Raw genomic sequence first — 13,665 nt, 5'->3', positions numbered from 1 at the left:
AAATACAATAATATATTACATATAAATTTGAATAACATATGTCAAAACACCTAAAATTAACATATAAATTGGTTTGGTTTGAATATTTTGATAGAGAATCAATAGAAATTTCAAATATATTTTGGTGTTTTCAGTATATTTTAGCTATCTTAGACATTTAGTTTTAACTATTTGTTTATATTTTCAAGTATTTTACACACATTAAAAGTATCTTATATATTTTGGATGTTATTAATATACATTAAATCTAAAAATAATTAATATATTTAGGTATATAAATCTATATAATATTTATTCGGATACCCGAAATACTTCGTTTCATTTCTCTAGATACCAAAATTTTGAACCCGTTCGAATATTTAATCAATTTCGATTCAGGTTCGGTATTATTTTTTTGGATCGGGTATGGTTCAGTTTTTCGAATTTTTTTTTTTTTGCCCAGCCCTATTTTAATCTCTGTTTCATAGTAACATACGAAGACGTTTTCATTAAATTAATATAATAAAAACATGTTATAAAAAACTTTTAAAACCATTCCAAATTACTATTAATATAGCCTTTCATCATTCCAAAATACGATTTGAGTTGAACTTGAACATGATTATTCCAAAACAGACGATATAGTCTGATCATTAAAAGGTGAACTATTTATTAAAAAAACAAAAACAAATTATTAACTATTGTAAAACACGAAAGACAAACATCAAAAATTATGTAGAAAACAGATTTAAATTCAAAATTGTGTCCATAACATATACATATATTCTAAAATTGATGTAAAAAAAATTGTCATTCTTTATATGTTTTCATAAATTTAAAAATCAAACAAAATCCGTGCAACGTACGGGTCCATACCTAGTATTGAATGTTTTATGGACTGAACCGACTAATTAGATCAGTTCAATCGTGACTTCTTTACTAAGCTGAATCCATGTTGTTTCTAAAACAGATTTGTGTTGACCCAATAAAATTGACCAAAACTATTAGAACCGTTAGAATAGATGTATGATTTTGTTGAAAATCCCAATTTATATTTGAACGATTGTTCTTCTAGTGGTTGTACATCAAATATAGTTTCAAACATTCAAAATCAAGTGAAAACCCAAAAAGAATCTACGCCTTACTCAAGTTCTCACTAGATTTTGACCCGCGCTCTGAAGCGCGGGTTTTTGGATTATAAAGAAAAAGCACAATTTGATATGAATTATCATTTTGAGATTGTTTTACATTATTATATTTTGAGTCGTATTATATCAAAGAAGGATATTTATTTAGATTTAATTAGCTTATTTGAGATTCTCAATGTATATTTTTATGTACATTTCTATTAGGCATATGTACTCTATCCGAACCCAAAAATTTGAACCAAAACTGATCCAAAAATACATATTCAGTTTGGTCAATTTCTAAAACAAAGTACTTATTGGGTATACTTTTGAATCCGCGGGTCTCGGTTAGGTCCGAGTTTTATCTGAGACTCGATCGGCTAAACAAAGTACCCAATTGTTTTGTGTATATTAGGCATATCTGGATATTTAAGATTGGTATTATGGATATTTTTAAGTTAAAAGGTGATGCTATTTACTTATATATTTCAGGTATTCAACTAAAATTTTGGATATTTTCTGTTTTTTTAGTTCATATTTTGGGTAAAGTTTGAGTTATATAAACTATTTGAACCTTTTAGAGTTTTGTTTGAGTTTTCAAAAAATTTCATGTGTTCAGGTATTTTTGTGTTTTCGGGTATTTCAAATTTTTTCGGGTTTTACATATTCAAATCGGTCAGACCCGTCATGTAACCAAAAATTATAGTTATTTGAATTACGAATCTGAACTGATCCGGAACCAACCCGAATCCGAACTGAAATTTTCAAATATCTAGTTGGTTTAAATGTCTAGGACATAAAAGGAATCGATCCAACTCAGCCCGAAGATCCAAATATTAAACTTTACTCTTTCTCATTATATTTGGTGTGCATTTTACAATATTTTTATTTGTTGAGTTGATAAGACTTCAGATTTATTTAGCATATTTTTTTTTAATTTAGTATTGTAGTCCCAAATATATAATCTAATAACATAATATGAAACCTTCTACATTGATATAATTTGTTTTGTTAATAGTGTTGATATTGGTATAGCACGTTAGTTAATGGTAGATGTTATAAGTTGTAAATCCTATAAAGGTCAATTACGTTTGGTATTATATGTAGATAAAAAAGTGGATCCAAAAAAATATTAGAATTAAAAGAGAGATTACAATATATTTCTAAATGTTGGAAAATATTATTTGGTTGCTATATAATAGGAGTTCAGTTATAATATCTAGTTATATATAATAGGTTGGACTAAAAATGAAAGGGTGCAACAACCTTATTTAAGTAGATTTTTTAGAATGATTCTCTTTTAATAAAAACTAGATTTTGACCCGCGCTTTCTAAGTGCGGGGTTGTTGGATTATATTATAATACAAAGTCTTATAATACCGAAAAACATAATTTTTAACAGCTATATAATCTACAAATTAGTTTATTTGAGATTTTATATGTACACTTTTACGTAAGTTTTTTTTCGACATGAGAATTATATCCGGATCAAAAAAAACAAACCGAACCGACCCAAAATTATAGGTTTAGTTCAGGTCCAGAAAAGATAACCTATTGGGTTTTTTGGATCCGCATGTCTTTGTTTGAGTCCGGATCCTACCCTAGACCCGATCATAAATATGTGTTTATTAGGTATATTTGGACATTTCGAATATGTTTCCGGTATTATAGATATTTTTTTAAGTTTTTGGTTTACGATTAGAGTTTTGATTTCAGGTAAATTTTACAAATTAAAAATAAATTGCGTATTTGGATAAAATTTTGGGTATTTTTCAGTTCATCGTGTCAGATTTTGAATAAGATTTTAAGTTTTTAGGTATTTGAATTTTTTTGGTATTTGTTTGGAGTTTCAAATACTTTTCGTGTTTCGGATGTTTTTCAGATTTTTTAGATATTTCAAATTCTTTTATGATCCTAAATACCCAAACAAATGTGGACCTATTACGTCCATATCAGGTCTAACAACCTTTTGATATAGATTTTTAACGTTATTGTATAAAAACATGGTTGATGAAATATTTTTCTGAGTAAAAGTAGCATAAGAAATAATATTAAGATCTGTTAAAAATATTTAAAATATTGTATGTTTAGAATGATTAATGTATTATCAGAAAAATAATAAATAGTTATACATAACTCCAACAACTTTTTTATATTAGATTTTTTAAAACTCTTTCCCTTTTAATAGTATTGATTCGTTTTAAGTGAAAAGTATATAAAAGTATAATATTTAAACCAATAATTTTCAAAATCTCGAATAATCAATACTGATATTGTGAAGTCGGGTTAGCTTTAATAGAACCAATGAATTTATTCATTTTTGTGAAGGTCACATGAATATTCTTAAAAATTATTTTTAAATATGAAAATATTATCAAACTATAGACGGTTGAAAGTTTAGTATATGATATGAGATTTTAGTGGGAAAGTTTATATATGATATGATTACTTTATTATAAACGAAAGAGGAAGCTAGAATGTACACATGTATGTCTTGTAATTTATCTTGCTTTAAATCATATATTATATGATAAAGTGGTAATATAAAATATTAGTTTCAATGCTTTTACGATTAAAAATCAAAATGGTAAATATAGTAATAGTAATGATTAGGATTTAGGAGTGAGATTTAAATAAATAAAAGAATTGAATAAATTATTGTTAGAGAAATATATGGTAATATATTGTTAGTCTAAATTTAAGGTAAGACCAAAAAATAATGAGTTAAATGAAAGAGTCCAAACAACTTTCATAGGTAGATTTTTTTAGACTCCTTCCTTTTTAATAGTATTGATGGATATATTGATAGATAAAGCGACGAATACATTTGATTTAGTTGGGTTTATTATAAAAATGGATATATTGATAGATAAAGCGACGAATGCATTTGATTTAGGGTGTGACTGGTTCAAACGCAGCGGTTGCGGTTGCGGCTGCGGACGTTTGCGGTTGCGGGTAGTTGCGGTTTCTAACGGTTTTAAAAGATTTGTACGACTGGTTCTGCGGTTAGAAATTGGTGCATTTGCGGGTTACTTATGACTGGTTAACTACCAAATACAGCAGCGGTTAAATAATAAATTAACAATATTTACATTTTATATAATTATAAAATATCAAAAATCATAATATTATAATAAATATGTAAACTATATTTTCAAAGTTATAGTTTTAAATTTTTAAAATTATAGAAAATATTTTTATTTTAAAATTTTATAATATTAATTAAAATATAATAGATATATTTTAGTATTTTTATAATTTCATTTTAAAAAATTTATTGAATATTTTTATTTTTGTATTTATATGATTTTTTTAAAAAAAGAAAAAAAATTATCCTTCCGCAACCGCCCGCAACCGCAAACGCTACCTGGAACCAGCTTTTGATTTTAAGAGGTTCGGAGCGGTTTGAAACGATTTGTAGCGGTTTGTATAATTGTTTCGAAACGCTGTCAACCGCTACCAACCGCAAAAGCTGCGTTTGCGGGTGGTAGCGGGGAAACTAGTCAAGCTCTTAGTTGGGTTTATTATAAGAATGGATATATTGATAGATAAAGCGACGAATGCATTTGATTTAGTTGGGTTTATTATCAGAATGAATATATTGATAGATAAAGCGAATATATTGATAGATAAACTGATAAAGCGACGAAGAAATGCTTGTTGTGTACGAATAAATAAGAAAAAATAAAATAAAAAGTATTTTTTTATGAATGTAACTATCATACAGGGCTGTGCCCGAGAATTTAAGGTTCTGAAGCCCAATTAATTTTTGGCCTTCCAAAATCATAAGAATTTAAAATGCTATGTGGAAAAATCGAACTGCACATTTTATTTACTTCTAATAAGTACATTATCAACATATCTATTTAATTATTTATATTCAAAATTACCTTTTAATAGTAATACAATTTTTTGAGGCTCCAAGCCTCTTGATTGGCTTGTACTCAGGCACGGCTCTATTGTCATATATATTGTTTACACAAGAATTCAAGTTATGAATCGATAGAACATGTTAATATATTTTTCTTCATCTACAAATATGATATAGTTCGTTCATGTTATAGTGTTTATATAAATTGATTGTTTTAACATATAGTCATCTATCACATAGGGGTTAGCGTATTAATCTTTTTGACATATGATATATATGTCTGTTCATCTTAAATGTTTCATAAAATGTCATGGGATGAAAAGATTATAATATTCTCATAGCTTAAGTGAGATAGTTTTGTCTTTCGATTTTTTTTTTTAAACACTGGAATTTCATTAACATTGGAAAATGACAAGGATGAGATACGGTTTTGAAATACAATTGCCGGCAGGTTCCAAACCTTCGGAGACGAAGCTCCAAACACGGAGAAACGAAGTCCCAAACACGGGAAGATTAAACAAACCAGAACAACGAAACAACCGTACTACTATCCGCAACAAAACATGGACCATTTTTCAAGAAAGAGCACAAGCACAAGGACCATAAGTTCAGAGAAACAAACAGTAACAAACAGACCTTGCAGCACAAGTAACTGGATAAAGAGCACATCACCTCACGGTTGATGATGGTGGCTCCGTCGGAAAGGTTGTAGCTGATAACATGGCTGTGAGCTTCGGTTTTGCTTAACTCACGGTGATGAAGAGCAATGACAGATCACATCTCTTTGGACAGCACTTTTCTTTTGGCACACGACTGAACAACACGACAACAAGAGTGGCGATAGAATCATGGACTCCGCAGTGACAGCGCAGCTTTTCAGTGGACTGTGATAACTCCGACGTCGAGCGATTGTAGTGAGAAGAGCGGTTGATGATTGAGACAAAGAGATGGTGACGATCGCAACACTCCTCTATATATCGGTACAGTTACAACGTCAAATAAAAAGAAGAACATAAGTAAAAAAGAAGTAAAGAAAAGAAGGAATAAGAGAGAGGTATACAATTGGAAAGATCAAAGAAGGAGAGGGTATGTGAAAAGCGGCACATGTTTTAGAGAAAGAAGTACTTAGAGCATGAGCATTGGTGAACCCCACTTAGGGGTTCACCAAAATTTTTTAATATTTTTTTGTGGGTCCATGAACAGTTATGAACCCGAATTTGTTGTTTTCTGCATTAGTGAACCCGAAGAAGGAGTTCATAGGAATAAAATAATAATATTTTTTAATTTTTTAAAAAAATTTAAAATTATTCAGAATACATGAATACAATATTAAAATATATTATAAAATTTATGAAAACATTTTATTCAACCTATGTTTTAGTTTTGGAGTTTAAGTTTTGGTTTTGAGATATGTTTTAATATTTTGGTTTGTGTTTTCAGATGTAGAAAAGGTATGTTAGAGTTTTGGAGTTTATGTTGTTTCTTAACTTAAATTCAATTCATAGAAACATTTTGTTCGATGATCAGTCTACGCATTCAACAAAGCAATTAAGTTCGAGAATGTTTAACTTAGCATAAAAGTTCACATAGAAAAACCATTCAAGTTTTACAAACCGAAATACATAAGTTGATAAGTTGCTAATGAAACAAAAAGAAACAAGTTCAGATGATAGAGAGGAAAAACCGCAAAAGAGCCATCTAATTTCGTGAGGTAGAAGCAATGCTACCTGTAGAAGAAGAGAACACAAGTTAACGCAGAAGCAAAGTAGTAACATTGAAGTTATAGACAACACAAACAAGTAAAATGAGAAGACTTACCATCGATTCTGCTGAAGTGCTTGATCAGTAGTTCAGTACACTCCTTCCTTTCCGGACATACACACAGTAATGGAGTTGTCGTCCCGTCTCCAACCACGTTGAACACAAACAAATCTCCGTTGGTGCATCTGTTATCACGACAGAACTTTCTCCACCCTCTGCTGATGTAATATGCGCCGTCTGATTCGCTAAATCCGAAGCGCGCAGTCCATGACTTTCCCTCCTTGTTGACAAGTTTGACCTCTTTGCATTGTTGGTTCAAAGCACCACACCTCATAGCTTCCACAGGAAGAAACTACAAACACATACATAACATCAGCCAAGAAGCAGTACTAGAAACAAATAAATAACTAAATTTTACTCACCATTTTGTCGTCCTTTTGATTTGTAGCAGTAACCTCAGCCAAGAAACAGTAGTCGTATGAGAAAGTAGGAGCATCATCCGCGTCGGCTTCTTCCTTAACGATGTGAGGATGTGTATACTGAATGTCACAACAGCTAGGACCAAAAGGTGTCACATGAAAGACCATGTCTCCTTCGTGTTTGAAGATGACAATGTCACCGATTCGAAGATCATGTGCTTCGGTGAACTCTTTCCAACCTTTGGTGAGTGTCCTGCCTTCTCGGATCACCTCCCAAATTTGATCCGAAGCGTCCGATCTTAGCTTCCATGGTTTATTGATCTCAGCCCCTTGTATGTGTTTTGAGTAGAATTCAAGTGGTATTGCCACGCCACTGTGAAAACCAGGAAGAAGAGGCTTGAAGAAATGAGGTTCTCGGGGAGTTTCCATCTGCAACAATCGAGTTTTAAACAAACCGTGAACCCTCAATCGCAATTATTAGCACACATTAACGACAGATTATTAGCACACATTACCACAATTGAACTCCCATATCGATTAAGAACCCTAAAAAAAACCCCCCAAATCGATTTTAATCACAAATCGCAAATCCCTTTCGAACATTCATAGAAACGAACCCTACATGAAACGACCATGACGATTTACAGCTATTATTCGAAACAGAGACTTCGATTTACATCCCTAACGCGAAAGCCCCAATTTTTAATTGAAATCCGAGAAAACGGTTTCGAGTTTCCACCACAAAATCGAACCAATTCAACCCTCAATCGAACTACCATATCGATTAAGAACCCTAAAAAAAAAAACCCCAAATCGATTTTAAATCATACAAATCGCAAATCCCTTTCGAACATTCAATCGACGCTAACTCACTGTGAATCTAAGTAATACTGACCTAAGAGCGTCGAGAAGAGATTACAGAGTCGATTTGATGGAGAAAACCTCCGGAATTCGCCGTCGCACGGTGTGTCGCCTCCGCGGAAAGAAACCCTAGGTTTTTCAGAGAGGAGACAAATGAATCGCGTTACGCGGAAACCCTTTCGACCTCGTCGTCAACGCGGAAAGGAGAAGCCACTCAGCGCCCGACGCGTGGCATGAACTCGCCTCTTACGGGTTCAAGCGTAAGGCCCGGTTCGTCGATTAAAACCCATTTTTCATTTTCTTTAAATCATTCGGGCCTAAAAACTCGAGCCCACGACCCCCTCATGAACCCCTGATGCGCATGGTCTTACGTCAATGTAAATACCTACACGGCCTGAGAAGGATTAAATAATTGGCTTGGTTTCTAAAATTAATTAATTGAACCAAACAAACCGGATTTAGAAAGAAACGCCGAGTTAGGTCGTTACAATTTTGATTCGTCCCAATCAAAAGTCTGATCGCCGATGTCCACATGAGACAGATTAAAGACTATCTAAAAATGTTAATAACTTTAAATTTAAACATTTTGGTACTAAAAAAATCTTCAAATGTTAATAACTTTAAATTTAAATATATAAAAAATATCAAATTGAAAATATTTTAATAAAAAAAAATGGAAACAATTCCGCAGTGTAGCGCATGTGTTGACCTAGTAAACTGCAAAATGGTTAACTCGATATGGGAACATACATAAATGCAATCGATTAATGTACTTTATAATATAAGATAGATATATCAATTATACATCTAAATGTAATATCCTTACTACGAAAACAAACTATACAATACTCCTCTAATATCTATCCTTACTGAAAATTCTAGACAATGAACAAAATTATTCCACGTAAATATAAAGTTAAATTTATATGATGTTTTGTTTTAATAAGAAAATAGATTAATAGGTTAGTTATTTTTATTGTTATGATAAATGGTATATGTCAATTCTAATAGGACCATTAAAACAACTTAAAATGACAAGTTGACAACTTTTTATAGTAGATAAAAATAAGACTCTAAGTTAATAGATTAGATTTCCTCATGAAACCAATATTCAATACCAGATTTTTTCATGCATCCATCTTTTAAGACAAATATAATTTTCTCCTAACACTCCTTTGGTTATAAATACGCAAAATATTACCTTACATTCTCCATCTGTAACGCAATCTAAAAGCTTCTCGGAAACGAAAAATACCCTTGAAATATAAGCAGTTATCTTGAGAACATGGCTCTTGGTATGTTTTTTTATTGTTTATTGCTTATACTTCTGCTGTAGTTACGATAAAAGTTGCTGAAGCATTTTCTAGGATATATATTCAAGTTTGTAACTGACTATATAATGAATTTGTGTCTTGTGAAAATATTCACAGATGGTAATGGGATTGCATATGGAGTCACTAGGCTTGTTCGTCCTAGAGGAACCCACAAAGCCACTATAGTTTGGTTGCACGACATCGGGGAAAATGGCGACGAGTAACATTCTCGCATTCATTATTTGCGTTTTTTTTTTACATATGCTCATTTGTTTTCAACAAACAAAACCTGATCTTAAGTTTTAAACATGATTTAGAAAAGATTCGAGTTTTTTTTTTAAATGTAAGAAAACTAAAACTGAAAAGGATGTTTAAAAAAATTAGATTTCGGAAGGTTCTATAAATAAGAACTAGATTTTGACCCGCACATTCGTGCGGATATTTTTCATTTTATGAATGCATACTTTTGATTTAATATAAACATTTTAAAGATATAATTTTAATTTTAGTGTTATATATTGTGAATATAAACCTATTATTTTAGTAAATTGTATACATGGTAGCATCCATCATATTATTTTATTAAATTTTATTGATATTAGAATATTTTTTGGATGTTATGATATTAAGTTTTTTTTTTGTTATTAAATTAAGACTTCAAAATATTAGATTACTTTAATTTTTATAACATAGTTTATTTTTCCGTGTTACATTTCAAGAAGTTATTCTTTATTATCTATGATTATACCTTTTGAAAAATTTAAAACATTATCATTTTAAGTTTGCATACTTATTTTTTAAATTTTATATTTTGTCAAAATTGTTTGGAAAATTACACAACTATATTTGAGGTGGGAGATTATATGATTTTCGAAATTGTTTTGTTACTAAATTAATACATTATTTTATATAAATAATTTTAATTTCGGTAAGATTTTTATACATCTCTCAGAATATGTTTATAATTAATATAAATATTAAATTTATAATTAAAATTTGATTTGTCGTTAATATTTTGAATGAATAATTAAAATTCGTAGTTTTCTAATAACATATTTTAAATAGTATATGAACTAAAGGTTAGTTATAAACTATTATATTTTTGTATATTATTATTTCTTAAACAATATATTGTTGAGAGTTTTAAAATAAAAAAATAAAAAACTATGTAGTTGTAGATATAATAGTTTAACCTATGTTAATGAATTTATGTTTATAAATTTATTTTTCTAAAAAATATAATATAGTTTACGAATTTTAACATATTTTGATGATGAGTGATAATTTATTTAAATGAAAGTATTTTAAAAATAAAATAGATAAATTTACCCATATTTAATTCATATAGTACTTCTATTTTAATATAATACATAATATAATTAAAAAATATATAAAATAGTATAGAATTTTATTTTCTTGTTTTATAATAATTTTTTAATTAACATTGAATTATAAAGTTATATTAGTATTTACGAAATTAATTAAGTGTTATTTTATAAAAATATTTAGAAGGTTGGTAAGATTTTGTTAGATTGTTTTTCAACATAATTTGTTATATTTAAAAATAAATTTATATTTATATTTTTTTATTATTAATGTAAAATGAAATATATTAATTTTTTAGATGGTTATAGTATGACTTGTTAACAGTAGATAGAAAATATGACTTTGTTTTAATAGATTAGATATCTAAAGAACCAAACACATTTCCATGTCCAAACACGTGCTATTCTAAAGGAAGTCCGAAAATAAATAAGAACTTGTAAGTGGTAGATAAATAATAGGACTCTATTTTAATAGATTAGATTTCAATATTCTTTTAGTGCCAAAGAATAATAAGTATTCTCTTTTGTTCTTTTCCTCACAGTCTTCTTTTTTTTTTTTTAAATGAGATTTAAAGATCATTTCATATAGCTTGTATATACCTAATTAAACTCTTGTTTTTCTATGTTTTTAAAGTTTTTTCCTTACTATATATATATATGTTAATTCGTTCTGCAGCTCAGCTCGGTTTGTCAGAGAGTTGAATCTTCCAAATGTACAGATCCGTGAACATGTTTTTCATAAATCTGTTTTTATTGCCAAAAGAAAACTTGGTCGAAATTTCTAATTGAATTTTATGATGGATATGCATAGATTAAATGGATTTGTCCTACTGCTCCTAGACGTCCCGTTTCTCGCTTGGGTGGAGCGGTAACCACTGCTTGTAAGATCATCAGTTAGCTTTAAACTTGAAATTACGTTATGTCTTCCAAAACTTTTAATTGAAAACCAAGAAGACTGTATTTACAATATGTTGTATGAACTAGGGTGCGACGTCACACAAGTTTCTGAAAACATGGAAGATGATTTGGCTTCTATCAATACTACATGTGTGTTAGTGACTAACCTTTTGGCTGGTGAACCTGCTCATGGTAACCCATAACCATCTACATCTAACATGCATAGTTTAGACTCTATAGTATGCATCAAATTTATATATCAAATGTTACTAATCCTTGGTTTTGATAGTCATGAAAGGAGTAGGAGGTATCGGCCTGGGTGCAGCGCAAGGTCTCTACTTTGCGAGTGGTTATGTGGCTGGAGGTATGGGTGATATGGCCCTAAACGCTGTTGTAGGGATCAACGGCTGGCTACCTGCCTGGACGTAAATATTTCTACTTACACATTATTCCATTTTTTTTATATTTCTTGAAACTAAGTTAAATACCATTTAAACATGGAAACTTAAATCAACCTTGCAGAAACTTCCTGTACCATATTGATTCCCTCACTGTGTCTGGAACTCTTGCTGCATCGTTACCAATATTACTTACAAATGAAAATTGTATGTGTAACAAGTTATATTATCATCCATTGAGATAACAATCGCAAGATGATATTGACTCTTCTCGATTATATTGTGTTACAGCTATGGTTCCCTTCCAATTTGGATGGCTAAGTGAACAATCCCTTAGTAGGGCTGGAATTCCAGTCACGTTCAGACCAAACGATGGGTCTAAAACTTCACTTTGTTTTGGCTTTAGTTTCCATTTGACCTTATTTTCTGAAACTGATTTTGGGGGTTATGCCAAATATGTGCAGGAGGGATCCTACAGCTATTGGAAATTGGCTCAAAACATACCTCCAGCTCTAGGACTAACGCTAGAATTCTCGTAAAGGAAGAAACTGGAGAGGAAACACTATGCACAAAATTTTAGCAAAAAAAAAAAAACAAAACACTATCGTACATTATAAAATATTTTAAAATACTATTTCTTTCTTTGGCCTTTGCTATTCGTAATCATTAGTGGATATATTCTAAGCTATAATATTTTACAATAATAGAAATTTGTTTATCCCTTTTATGTTATTATATCCTAGTGAGAGGGATCTATTTTTATCATAATCAAGTTAATATTTAATTTATCTTCAACTTTTTACAGTATTTATGTTTTAAAAAGTCATATTTATATGTACTCCAAACAACGAAAAAAATTATATTTAGGCCATAGACAAATACTTTTACAATTCGTTTAAGGCTGTAATACTAATCTTCTCTATTAAAAGATAAATACCATTTTTATCTACTACAAAATAGTCATACTAAAAATCTAAGTCCATATATTCAAATAATATTTTTATTGTTTATATTAGTTTATTTAATATATAACATTTCTAAATAATTATAAGAATATTAATAACAAATCCGTTTAAAAAGATTTTGTTAGATTTTTTTCTGAACAGATTTTGTTCCTAAAACTAAAAATTAAATTTATAGTTATATTCAAATAATATTTTTATTGTTTACATTAGTTTATTTAATGTATAACATTTCTAAATAATTATAAGGAAATTAATAACAAATCTATTTTAACTATAAATTTAAATTTTAGTTTTAGGAACAAAATCTATTCTGAAAAAATCTAACAAAATCTTTTTAAAGTTTTAAATATTCTTTTAATTAATGCACTGATTAATTTTGCAATTAGTAGTATAATGTTATTATAAATTAATTTTAATTACATTTTAATTATCTAATTTTATAAATTTTATAAGTATAATCTACATTATATTAAAATAGAAGTAATTAATGAATTACATATTAAAATTATTTTTTTGTGTAAACATGTTAAAATTATGTTGAATTGGTAAACCAATATATTTTGAAAAAAATACTTTCATTAAGATAAATAAATAAAATATCATTCAACGTTTAAAGTGACTAAAATATTATTCACTTTTTAAAATAATTAATATTCATAAATTATGTAATAATTTTTACAAAAAAATAAAATTGTTAACATATGTTAAATTTTAATATTTTAAAACTATATATCATCTATTTAGTTATT

The 13,665-nt window shown here is 29.0% G+C and overlaps 2 protein-coding genes across 6 annotated transcripts; one reads left to right on the top strand and one right to left on the bottom strand.

Moving 5' to 3' along the window:
- Nucleotides 1-5,356: 5,356 nt before the first annotated feature.
- LOC103874157 (B3 domain-containing protein REM9) lies at nt 5,357-8,369 on the bottom strand. 3 transcript variants are annotated; one of them, XM_033273323.1, is made up of 3 exons: nt 8,053-8,369; nt 7,161-7,586; nt 5,357-7,090 (listed from the first exon to the last, which is right to left on the bottom strand). In XM_033273323.1, exons 2-3 carry the CDS (start codon nt 7,584-7,586, stop codon nt 6,758-6,760), a joined length of 759 nt encoding a protein of 252 aa, XP_033129214.1. In that variant the 5' UTR covers nt 8,053-8,369; the 3' UTR covers nt 5,357-6,757. The 3 variants fall into 3 exon arrangements, with proteins under 3 accessions (XP_033129214.1, XP_033129215.1, XP_009150820.2); XM_033273324.1 differs by having other exon boundaries at nt 8,077-8,369; XM_009152572.2 differs by having other exon boundaries at nt 5,357-6,704; nt 6,796-7,090; nt 7,161-8,368.
- A 265-nt stretch (nt 8,370-8,634) lies between these two features.
- LOC103874156 (acyl-protein thioesterase 2-like) lies at nt 8,635-12,652 on the top strand. Of its 3 annotated transcripts, none has more exons than XM_033273320.1 (8): nt 8,635-9,313; nt 9,449-9,551; nt 11,333-11,369; nt 11,468-11,537; nt 11,641-11,745; nt 11,843-11,978; nt 12,076-12,158; nt 12,243-12,652. In XM_033273320.1, the coding sequence occupies exons 1-8, from the start codon at nt 9,304-9,306 to the stop codon at nt 12,488-12,490; spliced, it is 792 nt and encodes a 263-aa protein (XP_033129211.1). In that variant the 5' UTR covers nt 8,635-9,303; the 3' UTR covers nt 12,491-12,652. The 3 variants fall into 3 exon arrangements, with proteins under 3 accessions (XP_033129211.1, XP_033129212.1, XP_033129210.1); XM_033273321.1 differs by having other exon boundaries at nt 8,635-9,551; nt 12,243-12,327; nt 12,416-12,652; XM_033273319.1 differs by having other exon boundaries at nt 8,635-9,551.
- The last annotated feature ends 1,013 nt before the right edge of the window (nt 12,653-13,665 follow it).

The sequence above is a fragment of the Brassica rapa genome, chromosome A06, assembly GCF_000309985.2.
Source record: "Brassica rapa cultivar Chiifu-401-42 chromosome A06, CAAS_Brap_v3.01, whole genome shotgun sequence".
NCBI classification, from domain to species: domain Eukaryota; kingdom Viridiplantae; phylum Streptophyta; class Magnoliopsida; order Brassicales; family Brassicaceae; genus Brassica; species Brassica rapa.
Note: the sequence above shows the minus strand (reverse complement) of the source record. Positions and strands in the feature narration are given on the sequence as shown.